Here is a 25086-nt window from a genome sequence, read left to right as displayed (position 1 = left end):
TTGTCGACGCCATTTTGGTGTTTACCAAATACTAAATATTTTCCTTACAAAGCCAAAAAAATCAATAATAAAAAATTAATAAAAAAATTGTAAAAAGAGTGGGAGAAAAATAGTAAGAATAATCGATATTCAATAGCACGTTGGACGCGTGGGCACCGTGAAGAACAGGCAGCGCGCCAAACCAATGAAACCATTCCCATGCACCAAAATCTCTCTCTATAAATCACTCTCTGAACTCTCGGAATTTCTTTCATTTTCAACCGTTAGCTCCAAACTTTTCCTTCCCTTCTTTTCTCTGCTTCTGAGTTTCTGTTTTCCTTCGGTTCCTTGATCTACATTTTCCCCAAACGTAGATCAGTTTCCGAAAGGAAAATGGAGCTTCGCCGGAGACACGTCGCTGCAGCTGCCGTTGCCGCCGGCGAATCACTCAAAATCCAGAAGCACGCTGGAGACTCGTCAATCTTCCCTCTTTACCTAACCAACGCGGTTTTCTTCGGAGCCTTCTTCTCCGTCGCGTACTTTCTCCTCCACCGCTGGCGCGAGAAGATCCGTACATCGACCCCGCTTCATGTCATAACCGCTGATGAATCCGCTGCAATTGCTTTACTCGTTGCATCTGCCGTGTATCTCTTCAGGTTCTTCGGCATCGGTCTCTCACGCGCTTCCGTTGACGATGATCTCTCTGACGAAGAGATAATCGCCAAGGAGGACGGCCGGACGCCGGGGCCGTGTCCTGCTGCCCTCTCAGAAGAGACGGCTGTAATTCCCTCACCAATTCCGGCTAAAGTCTTGTTTATGACTGATTCGGATTCATGTAAGTTGTCCTTTTTTTCTTTACTTCTTAATTTTATAAAACTAGGGAGGAAAAATCAAAAAACCATTTCAACGCTGAAATAAGATTTGTTTCAATGAGAAATTTTGTCGTGGTATTACTTTTAGTTATGGATGTATAAATGAATTTTACTCGTTTTGTGCGTACAATTCTCCTTTTATGTTGACAAATTCTGGACTTCTGGTAATTAAGTCATGGTTTATAATTTTGATTATGTAGCATTGCTCTAATTTAATATTTGATTTTATGTTGCAGTGTCAACGGAAGACGAGGAGATCATCCAGGCTGTGGTTTCAGGCTCTGTGCCATCATATTCCCTGGAATCAAAGCTTGGAGACTGTCGCCGGGCGGCGGTTGTTCGGCGCGAGGCTGTTCAGAGGTTGACAGGGAGGTCATTGGAGGGTTTGCCAGTGGGAGGATTTGATTATGAGTCAATATTGGGGCAATGCTGTGAAATGCCAATAGGGTTTGTGCAGATTCCAGTAGGTGTGGCAGGTCCATTGTTGCTTGATGGGAGAGAGTATACTGTGCCAATGGCAACCACAGAAGGGTGCCTTGTTGCCAGTACCAACAGAGGCTGCAAGGCCATCTATGCCTCAGGCGGGGCTACCTCCGTACTCATGAGGGATGGTATGACAAGAGCACCGGTGGTTCGGTTTGCCACCGCCAAGAGGGCTGCACAGCTCAAGTTCTACTTGGAGGATCCTCTCAACTTTGAGTCTATAGCTGTAGTTTTCAACAAGTAATTTTTCTTATCTCATCCTCTTATTGTTCTTAGCAATCCATTTTCAAGTAATTGTTCTTATCTCAGTCTCTTATTGTTCTGCATAGTCCAATTTTTTGTTTCATTGGTAATTATGGCAAATATTTGATGCTTTCCTTCTTTAGTAATAATTGAACCGGAGATTGAATCGGTATGTTAGCAATGTTTTTGGCTTGTTGTTAATGTTAAGCTGATGTTGAATTTGAAAGCGTCTAAATATAATATATGGCTATTATATGATTCAATCGGTTCAGAAGATGCTTTCTGTCGGGTTTCTAAGAGTTGAGTATTTCATATTTGTTATGTGAAGATTAGGGAAATGGTGCAAAGAACTTAATATTTTGTTTTGAAGTTTGAGAACTGACAAAAAATATTAGTTGCAGGTCAAGTTGGTGTAAAATTTAGATATTGATAAATGCTTTTGCTTAAATCTAATCTTTGTGTTCACATTTTTTAATGTAAGTTTGTATCTAAGATGATCATGGAATTACCTATGTGGAGCTTTTACCAATTGTTATAAAGGATGGCAAGCTGAAAGTAACAATGAAACTGTTCTTGGTTTATTAATGCTTAATGGGTATGTGCAGGTCAAGCAGGTTTGCTAGGTTACAGAATATTCAGCCTAATATTGCTGGCAAGAATTTGTACATTAGATTTCGTTGCAGCACTGGAGACGCCATGGGGATGAACATGGTTTCCAAAGGTGTCCAAAACGTCCTTGATTTCCTTCAAAGTGACTTCCCGGACATGGAAGTTATTGGAATCTCTGGTAAACATGACCTTTATGTGTTTTTCACCCCTCACTTGCAAACCTACACCGTACTATGTCACAGTTAAACTAGTTGCTAACTTGCCGTGTACCCTGATGCTTGCACCAGGAAATTTCTGCTCGGACAAGAAGGCTGCTGCTGTCAACTGGATTGAAGGTCGCGGTAAGTCTGTGGTCTGCGAGGCTATCATTAAGGAAGAGGTGATAAAGAAGGTGTTGAAAACTAGTGTGGAGTCCCTAGTAGAGCTTAACGTGCTTAAAAACCTTACCGGATCAGCAATAGCTGGTGCTCTTGGCGGGTTCAATGCCCATGCTAGCAACATTGTCTCTGCTATCTACCTAGCCACTGGTCAGGATCCTGCTCAGAATGTGGAGAGTTCCCACTGCATCACCATGATGGAACCAGTGAACAATGGCAAGGACCTTCACATATCTGTCACCATGCCTTCCATTGAGGTACAATCAATTCTAAGGTCTTAAATCAGGGTCTCTTAGAATATCTTTTTCTAATATTCTTCAATGGAAAAATCCATCATTTTTTATAATTCTATTGAATACAAGTTATAGTACCATTTGGCACATTTGATCTTTCCTTGCATATATCAGTTATATAATTTTCTCTTAAGGTACGAGAAGATCAGACTTCCTTTGTGTCTGATCTATATTTTGTCTCATGATTCAGGTGGGTACTGTTGGAGGGGGCACACAACTTGCTTCTCAGTCAGCTTGCCTCAATTTACTTGGAGTCAAGGGCGCCAGTAAAGAAACCCCCGGTGCAAATGCTAGGCTACTGGCCGCCATAGTAGCAGGTTCAGTCCTCGCCGGAGAGCTTTCACTCATGTCTGCAATCGCAGCTGGGCAGCTTGTTAAGAGCCACATGAAATACAACAGATCAAGCAGAAATATCACAAATGTTGTATCATGACATGACACCAATGACAGCAGATTAGTTTTGAAAAATAATAACCGCCCAAGCATCTAATATTGGCCCAAAAAAAGTAGCTAGGTAAGATTCAAAGGGCTACTTTCTGTTGATAAATAAAAAGTCATGGACAACTAGTCTCCAAGATAATGTGGTAAGACACAAATAGAGAAAAAGAACACAGGCTGCATTAGATTCAAATGAGTGTGTGCTCCATGTGATGTCTTGTCTCATTTTTTTGAGGCTGTACGGAGAAAGGAGACTTCAATCAATGGGTGGAGGATAAAACAAAGAAGCAGCTACACCTTTGGCATTAGTTTTAATTCTTTTTTTCTTCAAGTAATTTATTTCTGTGTTGGGTGCTGTTCTCTAGTTTTAAGCTACTGCCTTAAAGTTGTGATAATTTAGTCTTCAGTACGTTGTAATCTCATCTTTTTATTTGTAAACTTAGCAAGAACTGCCGCAGAATACAGAATATTATTAGCCTGATAGAGATTGGTCTAACTGTGATTGCTGGTGAAATTTATGCATCAATTATTTAATTCTATTTTCTATCGGATAGTGTTTGCATCGGGAAATTCAAATTATGTTTAAGGTCATGTTTTCACATTAGTATAGACTTATGGTGGAAGATTTAGATCAATTACATCAACTTATTTCATAAATAATAGAAAATCAAATTAGGTCTTATGTATTATTTGTTTGATTGCTTGTGAAATTTATGTATCAATTATTTAATACTATCGGATAGTGTTTGCATCGACAAATTCAGATTATGTTTGAGGACATGTTTTCACATCAGTATAATAGAAAATCAAATTAGGTCTTATAGATTACTTGACTGTTTTTCCAAAAATAAACAACTAAATTTAGTAGAATTATGCCGCCGTCTGTGGGAATCAAACCCACGACCACGTGGTTAAAAGCCACGCGCTCTACCAGCTGAGCTAAGACGGCAATTAATTTAAAATTAAGTTTAAATATTAATTACATGTAAGATTAAATTTTTTTTCCACCTGCTCCAATTTGAAAAAGCGCTGTCAAACTAAACCAAAATATTTTTGGATCTGACGATTTGTAGTGATTAGCAACAGAAACCAACCCCAAATCTCCAGAAGTAATTAATTTTCATTTACTATTATATAATTATTTTATTTATATCATTATATGTCAACACTTATTCGGATGTAAAGATAATTATAATGTGGAGACTTTAGCTGAATTTGTCACTTCTTTTATCTTTTCTGGTTTTTTTAGTTCTTCCCTGTACCCAAAAAAGAAAATCACGACTGAACTCAAGTGACGAGTCCTCTACCAGTCTGGATGCACATCCTTAAATAAAGACACCTAACACTATCATTAAGTAGTTCGATAATCCAACTACACAGTAAGAGGATGCTTCTTACACGTCTTATATGATATATGAGTAAAAATATAATATACACAAAAGATTATATAACAAGAAATTATAATGTGATGTATGTATAAATTATACTATCTTCTTAGCATAACCAGTCAAAGTATTAATGTGATGAGTGCAATCGTCTAATCTAGAAAAGTGATAGGCATAAAGTCTTGTATGTCTTAGTTTGACACATCTAATAACAATTTGGAAAGCAATGCCTATTGATGAGCTAATCTGATCTCTAATTTTGAAAAGTGATGGGTAAAAACTTAGGCTAGTTTATTTAATATAAGAGGCTCTATCTCTGTAATAATAAACGTGAATAAACAGGTCAATTTCGTAGGCACGATACAGTAATGCTTACATTCTTCATGTATTATCAGAAGTCTCTGTTTCTAATTCTATGATAGAAATTAATTAAAAATATATATTCGTAAAAATAATAAATGAAAATTGTATAACTGTAATCTTCGAACCTACCATTGTTTAGATTATTAATTAATGAATCCAATCTATATAAATAAATAGATGACGAAACGGACTGATAACTATATATAATATATATAGTCTGGTGCAAATGAAAGTCGTGGTACTAATAAATATGCATGGCTCTGCTAATAAAGAGAGCACGTGTTTGATGTTTATTTGGTTTGGAAGAAATTAAACTACCAATATTATTATTTGATCATAAAGGACAATTAATATATTACCAATCTATGACTCACCACCTTCAATATCGAAGCTAGGTTTCTTGCATCAAGATGGGGTCGCCTGTTATGTCAATTCTCATTATACATGAAAAAGCACTTATTACTGTATGAATTTTAAATATGGATAAATTCTTATTGAATGCTCTGAACTAAAAAGGGTTCGATCTTGTTATGTTTCAATGTCAAGAAGAAGATAATGATGAATAATGTGCTGTCACAATGGCAGTTACATAATTATCACTGTTTTATTAATTAGAAGGACGGATCTTGGAATAGGAATATTATTATGGAATGCTGAAATTGTATGTATGTAGTCTTTTACTCTTTTACCCTGAAAAACCAAACCGATAAAACCATGCAAGAAAGTCACCTCAACTGATAGTAGAATTACTGATTAGTGATTTACTCTGTCTCATTCAGTTATATTAGCGTAATGACTTTTATATTATATATCATAGCTAGTTATGTTTTAATTTTTTAAACTTTTTATTTATTTGAAATATTATAAAGGTCTACTATGCTGATATGATTGACTAATATATTTTTTTAAATATTTATTTTAAGGTGAATTTTATGATATTCTTTTTAAAATAAAGGGTAAATTACCCCTTGTGATATATACCTATAATCCGTGATGATAGAAGTCATAAAGACATTTGAAAATATTCTTTAGATTCTCAAGTCGTAAACACAGTTAAAGAAATTGTTGTTGATGATGTCAAATACAAGTTTTAAGGGATGGTAAATTTGGATCCTCGTGAGGTTAAAGATATTGTCGTCGATGAGGTGGAGATCAAGTCGAATTCAATTGCAGACAATAGGATTTGCAAGACGAGGTGACAATTATGCACAAGAATTTAATCACTTTCAGGAGACAAAAGTTTTGTGGATAGTGAACTCTAAGGATGTTATCATCATACAGAAGAGGATGGAGGAGGCGTAGTGGGTGTACGCTGAGGTTGGGAAGGAGTTGCGCCTATGTAGCAGAGATTCTCTGTACTTCGGTAGCACAAATGTTGTCACACGTGTAACAAGCTGAATACGTACTTGCACCCTGTTGATGGATTTGTGAGTTCATTGCAAAAAAATTTTTCAATGGTGACAGCCACCACCACTACCATAGACCGGTGGTGTTAAACTAAATTTAAATAATCACAAAAGAAAAAAAGAAAAATAGAGAATATATACTTAATTGTTATAGTTAACATTTAACTTAATTGTAATTATAAACACTGTATATATCACAAGGAATAATTTACCCTTTATTTTAGAGAAGGTATAATAGCATTCACCTTATTTCAATGCTAGTGTAATAATTCTTTATACTTTATCCTTTTTATTTATGAGATATCAAATATATATTTTCGTCTCTTATAACACTTAAATAATCGTTGATTTAATCCATTTTAAAATATTGTTATTAATTTTAACTAGATCAATGTTAATTTCAATGATTTCTTAATGAAATTTCGTTTTGGAAAAATACCTTTAGTAAAATTTTTCATTTTTCCTTTATTATGCAGTTTACCAAAATTTTATGAGTTTTGCATTAAAAGATATTTTCATAGAACACAAATTTACTAATGAATTATACATTAATAAAATATATTTTTTATTATTATTAAAAATTTTTAGTAAACATAATAAACAAATTATTTATTGAAGGATATTTTTGTAAAATAAAATTTAAGTAATAAAAATTTAAAAATAACATTATCCTAGTTAGAATTAATCAATTAACAATATAAACAAGTTAAGAGATTGTTTAAATGTTATAAATGAAGAGTGTTACTCTGGAAGAAGTTAAGTCGACTATTTTCAGTATGCATTCTTTTAAGGCGTCGGACCCTGATGGATTCTAGGCTTTCTTCTTTAAAAAATACTGAGAGATTGTTGGTTTTGATGTTTGGACTTTGGTTCGTCATGCATTTTCTGGTTTGGATATGGATCCAAGGATGATGGAAACTCTTGTGGTTCTTATTCCGAAGGTAGAAAACCCGATTTCCATGAAAGATTTCCGACTTATTAGTCTCTGTAATGTGGTTTACAAAGTTATAACAAAGGTCCTGGTCAATAGACTTCGTCCCCATCTCAAAGAGATTGTTGGGCCTCTTCAAGGAGGGTTTATCCCGGGAAGAGAAACTCCAGACAACATCATTGTAGCACAAGAGGTTCTCCATTTCATGAAGAAGACAAAGTCAAAAAAAGGCACCCTGGCCTTTAAGATTGATCGGGAGAAAGCGTACGATAGAGTGGATTGGGGATTTTTGAAACAAACCCTTATGAGTTTTGGCTTTCTTTCTCCGACAGTCAATTTGATTATGCGTTGTGTTACTGCTTCCTCCCTGTCTATCCGCTGGAATGGGGATAGATTAAATAGCTTCACTCCGAGCAGGGGTCTTAGGCAAGGAGATCCTATATCATCGTATCTGTTTGTGTTGTGTATGGAGAGATTGTCCTGTTTTATTAATCAACAAGTTGATAAGGGCTTGTGGAAGCCGGTTGCGGTTTCTAGAGGGGGTCCAAAAATTTTTCATTTGATGTTTGTCGATGATTTGCTTCTTTTCTGTAAAGCCGAAAAATAGCAAGTTCAAATTGTAATGGTAACTTTAGAAAATTTCTGCAAAGCCTTTGGGATGAAGGTTAATGTGGAGAAATCTAAAGCGCTATGCTCCAGGAATGTTTCAGCAACAAGAAAAGAGATTTTCATCGAAGTGTCCTCCATCATATTCGTTCAGAACTTGGGCAAGTATTTAGGGGTGAACCTTAATCACTCTCGGCCCTCGGGTGACACACGCAACTTTCAACGATGTTCTAGACAAGATTCGGGGAAGGCTAGCCAGCTGAAAAGGGAGATTGCTTAATAAGGCGGGCAGACTCTGTTTGCTCAACTCGATAGTGACTGCGATTCCTACTTACCGCATGCAGGTATCTCTCTTCCCTAGAAGGATAACTAATAAGATAGAATCCATGATGCGAAACTTTCTATGGAAGGGTCAAGCTGATGGTAGAGGTCTGAATCTAGTTAACTGGAAAGTGTTAATCATCCCTAAGAAGTTTGGAGGTCTGGAAATTAGAGATCCATTTTGTGCTAATATTGCTCTTCTTGGAAAGCTAGTTTGGCAACTTTTTCACCATCCTGACAAGTTATGGGTTCAACTGTTGACGGAGAAGTACCATTCTCCTAAGGATGATTGTTTCAGTCGGTCTTGAGGAAGGGGATCTTATGTTTGGAAGAGTATATGTCGAGCTTGGGATATCTGAAGGAAAGTCTTATTTGGTGCATTGAGGATTTGGAACAGAATTTTTGGTTTTCTAAATGGAGAAGAGAGGGGTGATTGTGTCAGGAGATGGATTATGTTCACATTTCTGAGTCGAATCTCAGGATCTTGAATCTTTGGTCATCTGGACAGTGGAACCTTGAGAATATCTATTCTTCTCTGCATCAGTCTCTATAGAGCAACATTAACTCTTACAACCCGGATGTTCAAGCTGGTTCAGAGGTCGGTTGGTGTTGGACTGGTGCGTCTTCAAAGGTTTATGATGCTCGTAGTGGTTATTTGTGGCTTAGTAAGAAGATGTTTAGTTGGGAGGGTAGGGATAATTGGCTTTGGCTTTGGCGTCAACGTATTCCGGAAAAGCACAAATTTTTGGCCTGGCTATGTCTTCGAGAGGCTCTTTCTACTGCTGCATTTCGTTTTAGGAGGGACATTTCGCATACGGATAGCTGTCCACAATGTTTCTCAGGTCAGGAATCGGTTTTACATTGTATTCGAGATTGTCCAAAAGCCCAACTAGTTTGGCAAGCTTAAGAGATCTCCAATCTACTAGTGGATTTGATGAGTTGGTTCTTACATAATAGCGAACAACGTCCCTTTAGATTCTTTTCTGGTCTCTGGTGGATTTGGCGTTCGAGGAATAACGAGATCTTTTATCCTCGGACCACAGACAAGGTGATTGGTATGGCTTTGTCATTGGAAAAAGAGCTCCGAAATATTTTTGAGTTGCAACGATTGTCTATCCCCTCCACCATTAGTGGCTCTTGGATTCCCCCTCAGTGGTACCTTTAAGATTAATTGTGATGCTAGCTATCCTGGCAATGGTGCTCAAGTTGGTTTTGCTTGTGTTAGCAGAGATTAGAAGGGAAGGTGGCAATGAGGCTATTTGGGAATAATTGAGAGTCGTAGCATTTTGCAAGGAGAGTTGTTTGCTATTTGGAGAGGCTTTCTTTTAGTATGGGACTCGAGACATTATATGTGAGACAGTGGAGGCTTTTACTATTGTCAATAATTGACAGGATTGCTCTAGGTTTATTGATCATTTGGTATTCAAAATCCGAGATATTATGTATTGAAAATGGCGTGTTAATCTCCGGTTGATCTTGAAAGATGCAAATACAGTAGCAGACATCATGACAAAGATTGCAATGAGGACCCTTTCTCCCCAAGTGGAACTTCTATTGCCTTGAAAGGAGTTTGAGAGTAGTATTCAGCGGGACTACCTTTCTTAAGCAGTTTTTTGTTTATTTTTTTTTTTAGTTGTTGGTTTTTTTCTCTTTTAAGCCACCAAAAAATTAAGTCACCAAAAAATAAAGAGTGTACATTGAAAAGGAAATAGTATTTTAGCATCTTACAGAGAGAGAAAAGTGACGTTTTCTCTTGAAATAAAATAGACCGGTCAATAATAACCAACATAAATATTTTTGCCATCATAGTTAGGGAGTCTAGAAGAGATGCATCCATAAACGTGAATATGTGTATGCTGTTGTGCTTCAATTCTGCAAATCAAATGCTGAATAGTGTAATTTACATATAAAGTAAACATTCTTTTTTTTCTCTTTCCTAGGTGAAAGTAAACATTTATTATCATGAATCATCCCCACTTCATAGTCAACTACTCGTATCTTCATGTGTACCAATCTCTTGCAAGTAATGCTCTGCATCCAGTGCTGCCATACATCCTGCACCAACAATATTTCCATTAGCATCTGGGAAAAAAAGCTTTGCATATAGATCTTATTCTAATTGATTATGATTTATTGTTGATACATCTGATAATGATAAACAATAAAGATCACATTGGGTTTGGCAAAATTTCTAACATAGAAAGTTAATTGCAAAACAGAACAGTTTTAAGTTTTCAATTTATTTATTTCTTAAAAACTTCTATCATGATTCCTGAGTGACCCTAACAAGTTTCCAGGTACTTGTTAGCCAAACACATTCATTTTGAATTACTTTAAGCTCCTAAAATTTGAACGCAAATATAAAAACAATGGTGATTCCAAAATCTTATAGTGCATCCCCTGCAAATGTGTGTATATAAGCACATCAATATGCACTCAAGGGTTTACAAGTTTTATCATAACCAAAGGCCATTGGCAGGTCATCTTTGACAATTTTGTTTTGGTACAAAAAGATTAGATCAAAAGTCAAAACTCCCATAACCTATCATTGATGAATTTTAACGGGTCATAATACTACAGCCAAACCAACTCTCACTGAATGCATTCTATACCAAATCTTAATAACAGCAACAGAATAAATCAGAGTAATATAAGCAAAGACAGCTAACATTAAAATAAATTTAAAAAAAAAAAAAACATATGAACAGACATACATGAATGATTGAAAAAGGGCAGCCCGATGCACAGGCATCTCGCGTTAACGCAGGGTCCGGGGAAGGGCTACACCTAAAGGGTATAATGTACGCAGCCTAATCTGATGAGCATTAAATCTACATACCAGCATATGGGCTTGGAGAAATTGAAAAGTAACCTATATCTACTAGTAAATGGTATAAGAATAAGAATGAAGGAAGAAGAAAATGCAGGCATACAGCCTTAGTCAGAGATTTATGGTATTATAATTGTCTAACATGTCAGAACGGGGAACAAACATGTACTAGTAAATAGGAAACTGCCTGCCCCAAGAGCAGTCCTTGAAGGACAGAAGACAGATACCAAAACATCCAGGGCAGCACAGGTTCATGGATCATGGATACTTTATTTTCTTTTGTTTATGTCATTTGATATTACTTCTTTACATTATGGAAAATCCCTTAACATCTCATTTCCTTGTATTTTCATCTCTTGTATGAACATCTATTATTAAAAAAAGGAGGTCAGAGCCAAGCATCCGAATCATTATCCATTTTGAGCTTCAATTGTTAGAAACATTTTCCTTTATATGGATAGGAATCGGATTCAGCCTCTAAATCAAGGTATGACTTGCAAATAGACATAACTTTGAAAACACAAGAACTTCCTTTTCCATGATTTTTAAGTTCTGAGAGAACTCTATTTTATCTTAAGAAAGTTGATGACTCTATCTCTTACAATTACAGCTAAAATGGCAGCAGTAAAGGATGATCAAAATTGTTCAAAACAAAGTATATGAATGGATACCCTAAAAAAATGAGGAAACTTCGCTTCAAAACCTTACCTATTAAATCAATTTATCACATGAATTTATAATGATCATAAAACACCTTGCATAGCTCAGAATCTAAAATCACTGTGAAACCTGTTTAGTAAAATCCAATCCATTTCAACATGGCTTTCAAAACACTAAATTTAAAACCAGGGCATTATTCACGTGAAGCTACAATAATCACAAAACCTGGTCAAAACAATCAAATCCAGTTAGTTCCATTTCAAAGAACATAGCCAGAAAAACAAGGAATTACCGGTTCCAGCGGCTGTAACGGCTTGCCTATACTTCTTGTCCTGGACATCGCCGGCCGCAAACACACCCTTAACACTGGTCATTGTAGTCCCTGGCTTGGTCACAATGTAACCATCAGGATCCAGCTCAAGCTGGCCATTCAAGAACTTTGTTGCAGGCTCATGCCCAATTGCAAAGAACAACCCATTCACCTTCAAATCAAACACATCATCGTTCACTACATTCTTCACCTTGATTCCGCCAAGAACCCTGCCACCACTTTTTTCATCACCATAGGCACCAACCACCTCTGAATTCCACAAAACCTCAATTTTAGGGTTTTTCAAAACCCTACCCTGCATGATCTTAGAAGCTCTAAAATTGTCCCTTCTATGGATTATATACACTTTGGAACCAAATTTGGTGAGGAAATTAGCTTCCTCCATGGCTGAATCGCCGCCGCCAATAACCGCCAGCGGCCGGTTCCGGAATATTGGCGCCGCTCCATCGCAGACCGCGCACGCTGATATCCCGCGGTTCCAGAATCCGCCAGGACCATCGCCAGCGCCGTCGAAGGACAGCCGCCTCGCGACGGCGCCGGTGGCGACAATGACGGCGTCAGCTAGAACGGTTCTGGAATCGGTGAAAATCCTAAACGGACGCTTTGAGAAATCAACCTTGGAAACCGTCTCAGTGATGATCTCAGCGCCGAATCGGAGAGACTGCCGGCGGCAGCGGTCCATGAGGTCAGAGCCGGAGACACCATCCGGAAATCCGGGAAAGTTCTCGACGTCGGTAGTTGTTGTGAGCTGGCCGCCGGGAGCGACGCCATTGGCCATCCATCCTTCGAAGAGAACAGGCCGGAGCTCAGCTCGCGCGGCGTAGATTGCGGCGGTGTGCGCCGCCGGGCCACTTCCGATGATGCAGAGCTTCCTTCTCTGGTCGTCGTCGGTTGAAGAGTCGACGGGGAAGGAAGAAGTGGAGGAAGGAGAATCGGAGGTGGTGGTGGTAGTGTAAGTGGAGGAAGTGTCGGCGGAGGAGGAAGTGGAGGATGAGGCTCCGGCGGCGGAAACAGCGGCGGACGAGGCGAGCCCGATACCGATGAGGTTGCGGGCTTTAGTAAAGAGCTTGTTTGGGCAGAACCTCATTTTTTGGCCCTGTTAGATTGCGGCCGTTTCTTTTTGGCGAATCGCGTTTCGTTTTGAGGTTTCTTTTCCTTTCCTTTTTTTAGGTATTATTCTCTTATTAGTTATTAGTATCGATTGTATTTTAGGTGCTGCTTCTTCTTCAATGAAGGTTTTGAGAAGAAGATGAAGCAGCAAAACAAGAATACGCATTGTGAAGGGAAGGAATGTGCTTAGCTTGTTCGTTCTAGTTCAGCATCATCTCATGCTTAGGGAAACAATACAAGCATCACTCGTGTTAACACACAATTCAATCTAGATGCTAATTCAAAACTTTATGCATGCATGCATGGTTGTTACTTAGAATATGGAAGAACGAAGAACATTACTTCTCTAATTTACAGTGGTTTTTTAAGAGAATAACAAGTACAATAGCAATTCAAGAATTCGCCAGAGAATTCAAAGCTCGCCACCAAAAAATATAACAAAATAAATCAAAGACACCAAGAGATTGATTATTTTTTAAGTTTAATTACTCTGTTAGTTCTTATAATTTCGTGAAATTTTTAATTAAATTCTTATGTTTTTTTTCTTTTTAATTGAGTCTTTATAATAAATTTTTTTTTAATTAAGTTCTTTTTAGTAGTAATTGACTTAATTGTATAGGAACCCAACTAAAAAAAATTAGTATAAAAACCTAAATAAAAAGAAAAAAAGTATAGGGACTCAATTAAAAAAAATTTGATACAAAGACTCAACTAAAAAAAACATATAAAGACCTAATTAAAAATTTTGCGAAACTACAAAATCAACAGACTAATTAAACTTATTTTTTATCTTTGTTTTGTCACAGCAGCCATGGTTGTGGCGCTACCCAATATTTATTTATTTATTAGCTGAAGATTACAGCTAAGCATTATTAGCAGATGACTAATCAACATCAAGGGTGAATTCAGTAGGGTTAATAGCTACTAGATAGGCTTCTATCATATAGTAATGATTCACTTTCATAATTATTTAATCAAATTATTATTAGGAAAATTGTCAATGTCCTTAAGAAATAAGATAGGTTAAAACATGAATACTGCACATATACATTTATATACAAATTAAAGTACTTCTACATTATCCTTGTTTATATATCAATAAAAATGAGTTGCATTATATTTCTTATGTACTAAATAAAGGTGAGATAGACAAGGATTAAAATGTTTTAAAATAAAAAATTTAATAAAATAATAAAATAAGAATGTAATCATCATCCTTAAATTATAATATTAAAGCTTACATGTAATAAAAATTATTAACTCAGCTGTGATTAACTTCTTATTTTATTATTTTATGATTATTATATTTACTTTAAAAAAAAAATTTATATGGAAAAAATATTTTGACAATCAGATTAGAGACTATACGTATATGATTGCTTTATATTTCGGGAGATAAAACATAAAAGTTCATATAGTAATTTTAGAGAATAAAAACTTAATCTTAGAATAAATTATTGTATTAAACTAAATTAATTCGAATTATACCCTATACAATATATAACACATCAATCCGAATAGTAAAACTTTAATTGTTTTAAAAAAATGATAGGAAGGAAACAAAACATAAATAATAAACTGAAGGATGTATACCGACCCGGCTCTTTGTTCTTGTTTATCACCACTACTATGTAGATTGTGACCCCTTTAATTTCCAATGTCAACAATAAATCAATAATATTTTCCTTTAGGCGGCTTAATCTAGGTAATATTATAAGATGAAATAAATAAAAGCAAGTAATTTTTTAAATATAGTTGTAAATTAAGTGTCCAAAATTGACATCCTTTCTACTTAATTAGTTTAATCAAATTCAAAACTACTACTACAACAATAATAAAGTCTTATTCTATTAGGTGAGATTTGCTATATGAATCAAACAATGTTATTGAATTCTATTATGTATCATATCTACAAAAAAATTGTTTACATGTAAATCTCGTTTAACCACCTCATAAAATGATCTTTCTAGGTCTTTCTTTGCCTTTCATTTTTTGTTCATTATTTTTTATCTCATCCACCCTGGCCTCTTGACTAAGTAGGTGTTAAAAGGAAAAAAAAATAATAGTGTTGTGTTAGGTGAAAATCCAAACTTAGAAATCTTCATGACATTAATACCAAAAATCAACATGCTCTAATTCGAATAATGAATTGAAATTTTCAAAGTAGAACATAGTAATATAGTATTACAAGTTGAACCTCTTGACATTTCTCATACACATACATGTTTACACAGGATTTAACTTCTAATTATGTACACAGGAACAAAATTTTCCTAAGCAAACCTAGGGGTCAAAAGATAAAAATTAATAGGACAAATCAACATATATAAATTGGCAAAAAAAAAAACTAATACCTTAATGCATGTATATATATAAAATTAATTATATAATTGTATCTACCAAAAATAATGAGGACTTTCATGTGTTTCTTCTATCTTGAATATGGCTAATATGACTTTGGTCCATAGATGAAGATATTGATGTTCTTTTGATGAACTCCAAGCAATCTGCAATGGCTTCTTCTACATAGATAGAATTATTGGACCTAACATAATAACATTGGAAATTGACTTGTTCCTCTCTCTTCACCAAATTGATTCTTTTGAAGCCACCACCTTGAATGCAAAACACTCTCTTCAGCAAATGAAGTGCTTCACCATAAGACAATTTCAACCTATGGAAGAGCCTAAGAATGAAGGTGAACCTCTTTCTTAGCCTTATTAGGACCAAAACCCTTCTAGGGTTTAGTAATCTAAATCCTCTACTATACCTTCTAGGGCTTATTACCCTACCACTACCAACTCTTTGGTACTTCATGTAACTCATTTTTTGGTTCTTTATGAGATGGTGCTAATAAATTTTGTTCTTGAAAAGAACCTTATGACTTTATATATAAAGAGAAATTAAATTAGAACCAAGTGTGTGTAAACTATAAAGTTGAAGGGTGACTTTTTGGGAGGTGAGGGTAATGATGATTATGGTGTGAATTGAATAGAAGAATCAAAGGAAGGTGCATAGGAATTTGAAGTTTGGACAATTTTGGAGCTTTAAAGAGAGAGGCAATTTAGGGTGTGAATAATGGATGACCTATATATGTATGACCCGGATTAATTAGTTAAGCTAACGAAAAATAATTATTATTTAAGTTTTTAAATAGATTTTTTCATGCAATAAATTAAATATTAATTCGTGACAGATTTAAATTTTATTTAAAAATTAAATTAAAAAATTAAATTTAAATTCTCAAAATACTTGATTAAATAGATATAAATAAATTGACTATTTAACCAACTAATTATATTAGTTATATATTAAAATTAATTATTAATATAAAACATACATTAAAATATAAATATATATTAAAAATAAATTTAACTACATATATTTATAAATAAATAGGTAATAATAAATTTAATAATTGATTTTTAGTATACGGTTTAACATTTTTTTAATCCGACCAAGTTGATTAAAAATTAGCCAATTAGATATGTTGAATCACATGAGAGGGACTTAATTAATTGAAAACATTATTAATTGCTTGGTATGGTGGTGGGGCCATATTAGGGAACAAGGAGGAAACAAAAAGGTAAAAAAATGACACCAATTTCGTTTTCAAAGTAGGCGACTAAAGCGGCATAAGAATGTGATAATGGGTATCAAATTAGTGAAATTCCAAAATTTGTGCTAACTAAACCTATATTATAATGTGGTTTAATCTAATCCTTTGTTAATGCATGTAGCAAACTTTGACTTCTGAATTGGCTTTTTATGGTAGAGTAGGGATAGCTTTCTCCACTAGGGATTAGGCATTTGTTGGTTTCATATATGCTTTTCTGTGTAGCTCATGAAAATTTTAACTTGGTTTTATCACACATTTTATGAAAATAATGGATTGAGATTTGAGAAAGGACAGACAATTGATATTAACAATATTTTTGTTATTTTATAGAGAAAAATTAATTCTACTAATTTAATATGACTATTTTTAGTACTTAGATACTATGGTTGAACTTATATAAAACAAAATCCGAAAGGATGAATATAATTAATTAATTACCCCCTAATTATTGCAGTTTTGTGACAAAATATCCGCTAATCATTCTATGGAGTAGCTGTCCCACATTCTTCATAGAAAATTGGGCACATACTTCCATACCATTACCACCTAAGCTGCAGCATTTTAAAAATAATTTATCAATTTATTGTTCTTAGTTAATATCAAATAATTTTTTATTTTAAATTCTAAAATGTAAATTCTAAGCTTAATCTTTAAATTCTTTAAAAATTGAGAGTTGAAATAAAAACAATTTAAAAAAATTAATTAATGTTCACTAATTAATATTTAATTTCATATACTTATTTTTTAAAGGGATGCTTATATGATTACATGCTTATGATAAAAAATAATTTTAAGGTTTTTTATGTGCGGTTGTCTTTTTTCTGTTTCAGCCAGGGGTTAGTGAGTTATTGGTGGGTTATTATCTTTTTGTAGCTATTAAGTCTGCATTTTCTGATCCACCAAAAAACCTATCATTTTTTTTGTTATGTTATGGGCCTGGATAATCCTGGGAGGTGGATCTAATCATCTGGTAATTCTATATCAAAACAAAAATTTAATATCAAAACAAAATACCTATACCAAAATAAATTATGTGGTAATTGACCAAACAACAACAACAATAATGGGTTAATACTTAAATTCGTCCTTGAGAGATCACGCGATCTTCATTTTTTGTCTTCGAATAATTTTTTTAATCAAATTAGTCCTCAAAAGATAAAATATAAGTCAAATTAGTCATTCTGTCAGAAATACCACGCGACATGATGACGTGACACGCCACGTGGCAGGTCAGCGACACGTGGAACGCCACGTGGCAGGTCAGCGTGCCACGTGTCACTTGACATGTAAAAACATTTTTAATAGTCAAAATAGTTTTTGAAAGTCTAGACGTAAGTCATTTTCATCCCTCAAATTTTAAAAATTAGTCAAACTAATTCTTATATAATTTTTTTATTTTTTCTTTATAATATTAAATTTGAAATATTTTTTTATACTACTAATTTTAATAGAAATGTAATTGACAAACAAAACATTAGTAATTGTATCTTTTCTTCTTAAAAATTTTTTCAATAAAATTATCTCTCTCCTTTAATTCTTCTCAAAATCTACTATATCTTTTTAAAACATATAGGATGTAATGGTATAACTTACGTATAGGATGTAATGGTATTACTTACATATAAGATGTAATACCATAATAGAAAAAAAAAAAGATGTAGTAGAAAAAAATAGTGATATAATTTTGTTTAGTTTAACATACATAAATTTTGATTTTGAGTATATAACTTTGTTTAGATTAATAAATACATACATTTTTATTTTGAGTATATATATATTCCAACAAAATGTAATAATGTAAGAAAAAGGTTTTAGAATAGAAAAGAATAAGAGATATTTTGAGAAGAATCAAAGGAGAGAGATAATTTTATTGAAATTTTTTTTAAGAAGAAAAGATACGATTACTAATGTTTTGTTTGTCAATTACATTTCTATTAAAATTAGTAGTATCAAAAAATATTTCAAATTTAATATTATGAAGAAAAAATTAAAAAAATTATATAAGGACTAGTTTGACTAATTTTTAAAATTTAAGGGATGAAAATGACTTATGTCTGGACTTTCAAGAACTATTTTGACTATTAAAAACTTTTTTACATGTCAAGTGACACGTGACATGCCATGTGTCACTGACCTGCCACATGTCATGACATGTGTCGCTGACATGCCACGTCATCATGCCATGTGGCACTTTTTGACAGAAGGACTAATTTAACTTACATTTTATCTTTCAAAGACTAATTTGATTAAAAAAATTATTCGAAGCCGAAAATGAAGATCGCGTAATCTTTAAGGAACGAATTTGAGTATTAACCCACAACAATAATCATAATGCGGTAGACTGTTGTAAGTTGTAACATTCATGGTAGTTTTTATGGGTTAATAGTAAAATTAATTTATAAAAGAATTTATTTTTTAAATTCATTCTTAAAAAATATTATTANATAAATCCTAAATTTGCTCATAAATGAAGGTTATTATTTTGACAAGCTTCTTATTCAATCGTAACAAATTTAATTTTATAACAAAATTCAATTCAATTATATATTCTCATGTTGTTAAAATAGTAAAATCTTTTTGATAAAACACCTCAAAAATTGCAATTTTTTGGTAGTAAATTCACACTTATAGAAAATAATCAAAATATAATAAAATACTTTGTAATAATAGATTACAAATTAATTAGTTCCTATTTATTTATTTTTTCTACAATATGGCACTATATCATCACTAGTCATTGACCATCTAACAAATAATAGAGTATTATATTATAATTATCATAAAAACCAATTTGTCTATATTAAAAATCAAAATAAAAAAATCATTAAGAACTTAAGGATAATAATGATTTTTTTAAGAAAAGAAAAAATTAAGAAAATGTAAGAAGGAGAGAGATACATATACGTGAGAAATTATTTATTTATTTTTGCACATAATAATACTACTTCTTATGCACTTGGTGTTGCGCCACACCATGACGCTTCCTACTGATTCGGAACCACCACCACCTTCTCCTCCTCCACCGGATTCCGCCACCGACACCGCCACCGCAACCGCCGCAGCAAACGGAGCAACCACCACCACCACCACCTCCTCCTCATCATCCGAAAATCCACCGGATTCCCTGCCTACACCGCCGCAAGAGCTCCAACTCCCAATTTCATGGCCGCAAGACGGAACCTTGAGCCTCGAATGGATCCACAATCTGATGCAGTGCTTCGATTGGTCTTCGAGGAACTTTCCTCCTTCCGAGTTCCCTTCCGTTCTTCCCGTTCAGGTATTCGACTCTCTCATCCTCGTTGCTTCCAAGATGCTCCATAAGGAACCCAATTGCGTCACCGTTGATCCGTTTCGCCCTAATTCCGGCACGACGGCGTCGGTGGTGGTCGTTGGTGACGTTCACGGGCAGCTGCATGATCTGCTTTTTCTCCTCAAAGACGCAGGTTACCCTTCCGATGATCGAATCTTCGTCTTCAATGGTGATTACGTTGATCGTGGAGCTTGGGGGCTCGAAACTTTCGTGCTCTTGTTAGCTTGGAAGGTGAAAATTTTTAGACTTTATGGTCATTTCATAATTTTTAGGTGTCTATGGCAAAATTGAGTTCTCCAGTTGGGATAGATTACTTGGTGTTATTTGAACTCTGTATTGCGAAAAAAAAAAAAATCAAGTTTTGTTTGAAATTTTCGCAGCTAGATTTTGTGGTTTTTTGTTCTGTTGCTTTTGTTTAACTTTTATTCTTGCTTCACTTGTGATGAGAGCTTTTCTATTTATGTTGTGGTATATGGTATTAATGTGCTTTTGTTTGGCAGAATCATGAATCGACCATGCACAGAGTTTTATAGTTTGTTTTAGATGCTGGTGTGATACTTTTGAGCTGAGATAGTTGTAATCATCTAGGCTAATTTGTCTAAATGTTATATGTAAGCTAGGGTTTTATATCCGAACAGGGTATACTCTGAGAGTCAATGAAGGAGGAGATGATTTTGGTTGTTCACTTTTTATGTTATTTATGGAAATGTGATTATTTTTGGATCAGGTGTTTATGCCTCATAATGTATATCTGCTACGTGGGAATCACGAATCAAAATACTGCACATCGGTCTATGGTTATGAGAAGGAAGTGATGGCAAAGTATGGTGATAAAGGTAAGCATGTGTATCGCAAATGCTTGGGATGCTTTGAGGGTCTTCCTTTGGCTTCCATTGTAGCAGGGTGTGTATTCACAGCTCATGGAGGACTCTTCCGCAGTGTAACAGTGACGCCATCAAAGAGATTAAAAGGGAAGAAGAACAGAAAGATTCTTCTTAATCATGATAACAAAACTCTAACTCTTGGTTCCTTGGAAGAATTGTCTAAGGCCCGACGGTCAGTTCTTGATCCTCCTTGGGAAGGCCCAAACTTGATTCCTGGTGATGTTTTGTGGTCTGATCCATCGAAAAATCCTGGTCTTGCCCCGAACAAAGAAAGAGGCATTGGCTTGTTGTGGGGTCCCGATTGTACTGAAGAATTTTTGAAGAAGTATCAATTAAAGGTGATAAGTTAGTTTCATATGTTCATGGTGATCTGTTTAATTGTCTTGGTGAAATTATGTCATTTTATTAATTGTCTAGAATGATATCGCAATGTATTTTGAGAGAAAGATTACTTTGACATATGATGATGATATGAGAGTATTGTTATTTTCAACACTTTCAGATACTTTCTTGATTAAAACATGACTTTTCTAAGCATAGATTTATCATGATTTTAATGTATTGTCTGAATAATATCTTTGTATGTGGAGGACATAATGAAGTTATTGATTGTGCTGTTTGAAACTAGTGAAAGAGGGATAAAACCAGAATAAGTATATCATAACTTTGTCGTTAAGCAAGGAGCTGGGAAACTTGGTTTGGCCAACACCTACTTCTTTTCAGTAAGCTAGCCAAGTTCAACAGTAATTGAAACCTACTATATTGAATGTAGTTTATTTGACACTACCCGAGAGTTCATTTAGATTTAGGGTTGAATGGCAAAGGTATTTGTTGAAATAGTTTCTGGAATTTGTTTAGATTGAAAGTTGCATGGAAGGAAAATTCATGGATGAACAAATACCAAATGATAGCATTTATGTTAAAATATTTAGTCACATACAATTATGTTTGGTATCTAGTGATTAGATAGCTACTGCTAATTAGGAAATCAGTTAGCTTGTAGTTAAGTCCAAGTATTACATTAAGATCGAGTATGCAGCCCCAATGCGCACCTAATATTTGCGTTCTTCATTAAGTTCTATGTTTTATTGTTGTTCCCTTGTTTTTGTATGATTATTTCTTGTTTATTATGGTTTTTATGCTTATGTCTATCTACCCTAACTTCTATGCATGAATTATTATCTTTATTTCCCCCCTCTCAGCTGGTCATCAGGTCTCATGAAGGTCCTGATGCTAGGGAAAAGAGGGATGGTTTAGATAGAATGTCTGAAGGTTACACTATTGATCATGTTGTGGATTCTGGGAAACTGATCACCCTCTTTAGTGCTCCAGATTACCCGCAATTTCAGGTTTGTTAATGTTATTCTTGGCTATGCTTTTTATACAAATAAGATTCTTGCCTTTACATATGTTGTCAACTTCTTACTACTTACGGGAAAAATCAAACTAATTCAAACTCGCACACAATCACTTTAACGTGACCCGTGTTTGGTTCTGATGATTGGTTGTTGATAATTGGTTGAAGATGTCCAGCAGCTTACAGTGAATTCTATTTTATCTTTCTGATCATCAAGAATAACTATTACTTTGTCACGGCAACTTTATAATAAGACCCTTTTTTTTTCAGGCAACAGAGGAGAGGTATAACAACAAAGGAGCCTATGTTGTTCTTGAACCCCCAAATTTTGACAATGCCATATTTCATGGATTTACAGCAGTTACTCCAAGGCCAAAGGTAAAGGCATCTTACTCAGCTGACCATTAGGGAAACATATAATTAGCTCTTTAGTTAGGCATCTAAGTTGCATATCTTCAACAGTTTCTAACAATAAACTTATTTGTATAGTGGTTAGTTATATCTATGTTCCGTTGTGCAGGTGAATGCCTATTATAATTTTGAAGAGGTGATAGATTCTGACGAAGAGTTGGACTTGGAGTCTATGGTGACTTCTTGAGTTAAGGCAGTTTTTTGAGGAAGAAAGAGTGGATTTGTAAAATTGTATCAAAGCTTTTTGTTGTTGTTATTGTTTTTGAAACTCTGTTTTTATCGTTAAACTATAGTTATTTATAGTGTTTCCCGTTAGATATTTTGTCACTCCATCCCTCCAAAAAAAAAAAAATTTGCCAGATTGATTTGAAACAATTGTACAGTTTTGCCATGCGTATTAAGCTAAGTTACACCATTTTATACCATTCACGTGCTTCAACTCAAGAAAATTATAATAAGAAAAAATGTGTGGGTTTTAGCCTTTTAGGTCATAAATGTGTGGCCTATTTCTATAGTCTTCATGCCAATTGTAACTAGTTCACCTTAAATAGACTTGTTTGCACCCATTATATATAGTACAGGAAACTTTGAATATTTCAAATTTTTAGATAAAATTTTAATATTTATAGATCACTTTTTATTTTCATTACTCCAATGAGTAGGAACTGCTGAAGAACTTGATCTCTACATTGATAAGATCCAACATTAGTATATTTTTACCTTAAAGTACTACGATAAATAAGATTATAACGTGAGATTGATTAAGTTGGCAAAATATATTGATCAATTAACTAGAGATATTGAGTTCGGATTTTAATTCGAGAATAATAAAAAATATATATGTTTTTTAATAATAAAATCAATATAGATTTTTTCATGCTCCCTGCTGAATGCTGATTGTTGGATATGAAGACTAGTAGTTAGTTCACGGACAGACACAGCTTCAGTTTTACACATCATTTGTCCATCCAATAATCCAAAGGGACCCAAACATTTATGGTAATAATTCGACTAATCCTTATGGTCATGATTGAAACACTATACTATATATATAAACAGAATATATACGGGAGCTTATATGAAATATATTAACGGGTTCTCTAGCTCTATACATAAATAATCAATACCTATCTATCTATCTTGTGCTTAGGTTCTTATATTATATGATCACATTAGTGATCATCAATGGCATTTTGGGACCTGTTTTTGGTGGCATTAGTTCCTGTTCTGGAGACACTATTGATCACTCTTCTTGGTTTGTTCATTGCTACCGAACGTTTTAATCTCTTGAGAGACATTGATGCAAGAAACTATCTCAACAACGTGAGTTACTTCATCACTTCCTTATTAATTAGCTTCTTTAATTTTGGTTTCTTATTTAATTAGTTAAGTACTGCTTTGAATGTATAATTAAACTTACATTTTAAACGAGGGTAACAATAATCAAATTTTAGTTTTTTTTATTCTTTTTTGTTAATTTGTGGTTGATTTATTATATTAGTAATATTATTATATTATTGCAGATAGTTTATTACATTTTCACTCCGGCACTTATCGCTGCGCAATTGGCCGAAACAATAACGTATGATCGATTGGTTGAAATGTAAGTATCTCACTCATATATAATCATAGATAGTGACTATACACATGCATTTATTTATTTATTTTTTTATGTTAATGTAGAAGTGTTTTTAACTTCTTTGTGTTTGTGGGATGTGTAAAAATAAATAAAATAAAAAAATAAATAGGTGGTTCATGTTTGTGAATATCTTCTTAACGTTCGTGGTTGGATCCGTGTTGGGTTGGATGCTTAACAAAATTGCAAGAACTCCTCAACATCTTCGTGGCCTCGTCAATGGTTGTTGCACTGCTGGTAATTGTAATTAATTAGCTTTCATATATTATCTTATGTATTAAATAATTAATAGTCGGATAAAGTATATTTTTTATTCATAAAATTTGTTAAAAATTTTTAAAATATTTTTAAGTATTATTTTATTTTAATTTTATTTTATAAATTTTTGAATTGCATCAAATATAATTCGGACAGCTAATTTTTAAAAAAAATACGACTAGTTCAGCAATAATTTTACAAGAATAATATTTAACACAAGCAAATCAGATATAATTGTTATGCATTATTACTGGACTAATTTTAAACTTTCTGAAAATTTAGCTATTAGGAATATATTTAATGCAAATCGAAAACTTTAGAAACAAATAAAATTAAAACAAAATAAAACTTGAAAATACTTTTTAAAATTTTTT

The 25086-nt window shown here is 34.0% G+C and overlaps 3 protein-coding genes and 1 non-coding gene across 4 annotated transcripts; 2 read left to right on the top strand and 2 right to left on the bottom strand.

Moving 5' to 3' along the window:
• Positions 1-164: 164 nt before the first annotated feature.
• On the top strand, positions 165-3843 carry LOC127743928 (3-hydroxy-3-methylglutaryl-coenzyme A reductase 3). The gene is made up of 5 exons (XM_052256155.1): positions 165-814; positions 1088-1574; positions 2183-2364; positions 2474-2820; positions 3047-3843. Exons 1-5 carry the CDS (start codon positions 373-375, stop codon positions 3287-3289), a joined length of 1701 nt encoding a protein of 566 aa, XP_052112115.1. The 5' UTR covers positions 165-372; the 3' UTR covers positions 3290-3843.
• Positions 3844-4170: 327 nt separating this feature from the next.
• On the bottom strand, positions 4171-4243 carry TRNAK-UUU (transfer RNA lysine (anticodon UUU)). The gene has a single exon. It is a non-coding gene; the product is annotated as a tRNA-Lys (tRNA).
• A 5786-nt stretch (positions 4244-10029) lies between these two features.
• On the bottom strand, positions 10030-13444 carry LOC107475689 (thioredoxin reductase NTRB). The gene is made up of 2 exons (XM_016095350.3): positions 12089-13444; positions 10030-10361 (listed from the first exon to the last, which is right to left on the bottom strand). Exons 1-2 carry the CDS (start codon positions 13212-13214, stop codon positions 10291-10293), a joined length of 1197 nt encoding a protein of 398 aa, XP_015950836.1. The 5' UTR covers positions 13215-13444; the 3' UTR covers positions 10030-10290.
• Positions 13445-19798: 6354 nt separating this feature from the next.
• Positions 19799-23313, top strand: LOC127743833 (serine/threonine-protein phosphatase 7). The gene is made up of 5 exons (XM_052256005.1): positions 19799-20397; positions 20894-21388; positions 22253-22399; positions 22678-22785; positions 22928-23313. Exons 1-5 carry the CDS (start codon positions 19807-19809, stop codon positions 23003-23005), a joined length of 1419 nt encoding a protein of 472 aa, XP_052111965.1. The 5' UTR covers positions 19799-19806; the 3' UTR covers positions 23006-23313.
• Positions 23314-25086: the final 1773 nt, after the last annotated feature.

This window comes from Arachis duranensis, unplaced genomic scaffold (genome assembly GCF_000817695.3).
Source record: "Arachis duranensis cultivar V14167 unplaced genomic scaffold, aradu.V14167.gnm2.J7QH unplaced_Scaffold_165934, whole genome shotgun sequence".
Classification (NCBI taxonomy): Eukaryota; Viridiplantae; Streptophyta; class Magnoliopsida; order Fabales; family Fabaceae; genus Arachis; species Arachis duranensis.
The sequence above is the reverse complement of the archived record's forward strand: the minus strand, read 5'-3'. Positions and strand labels throughout refer to the sequence as shown.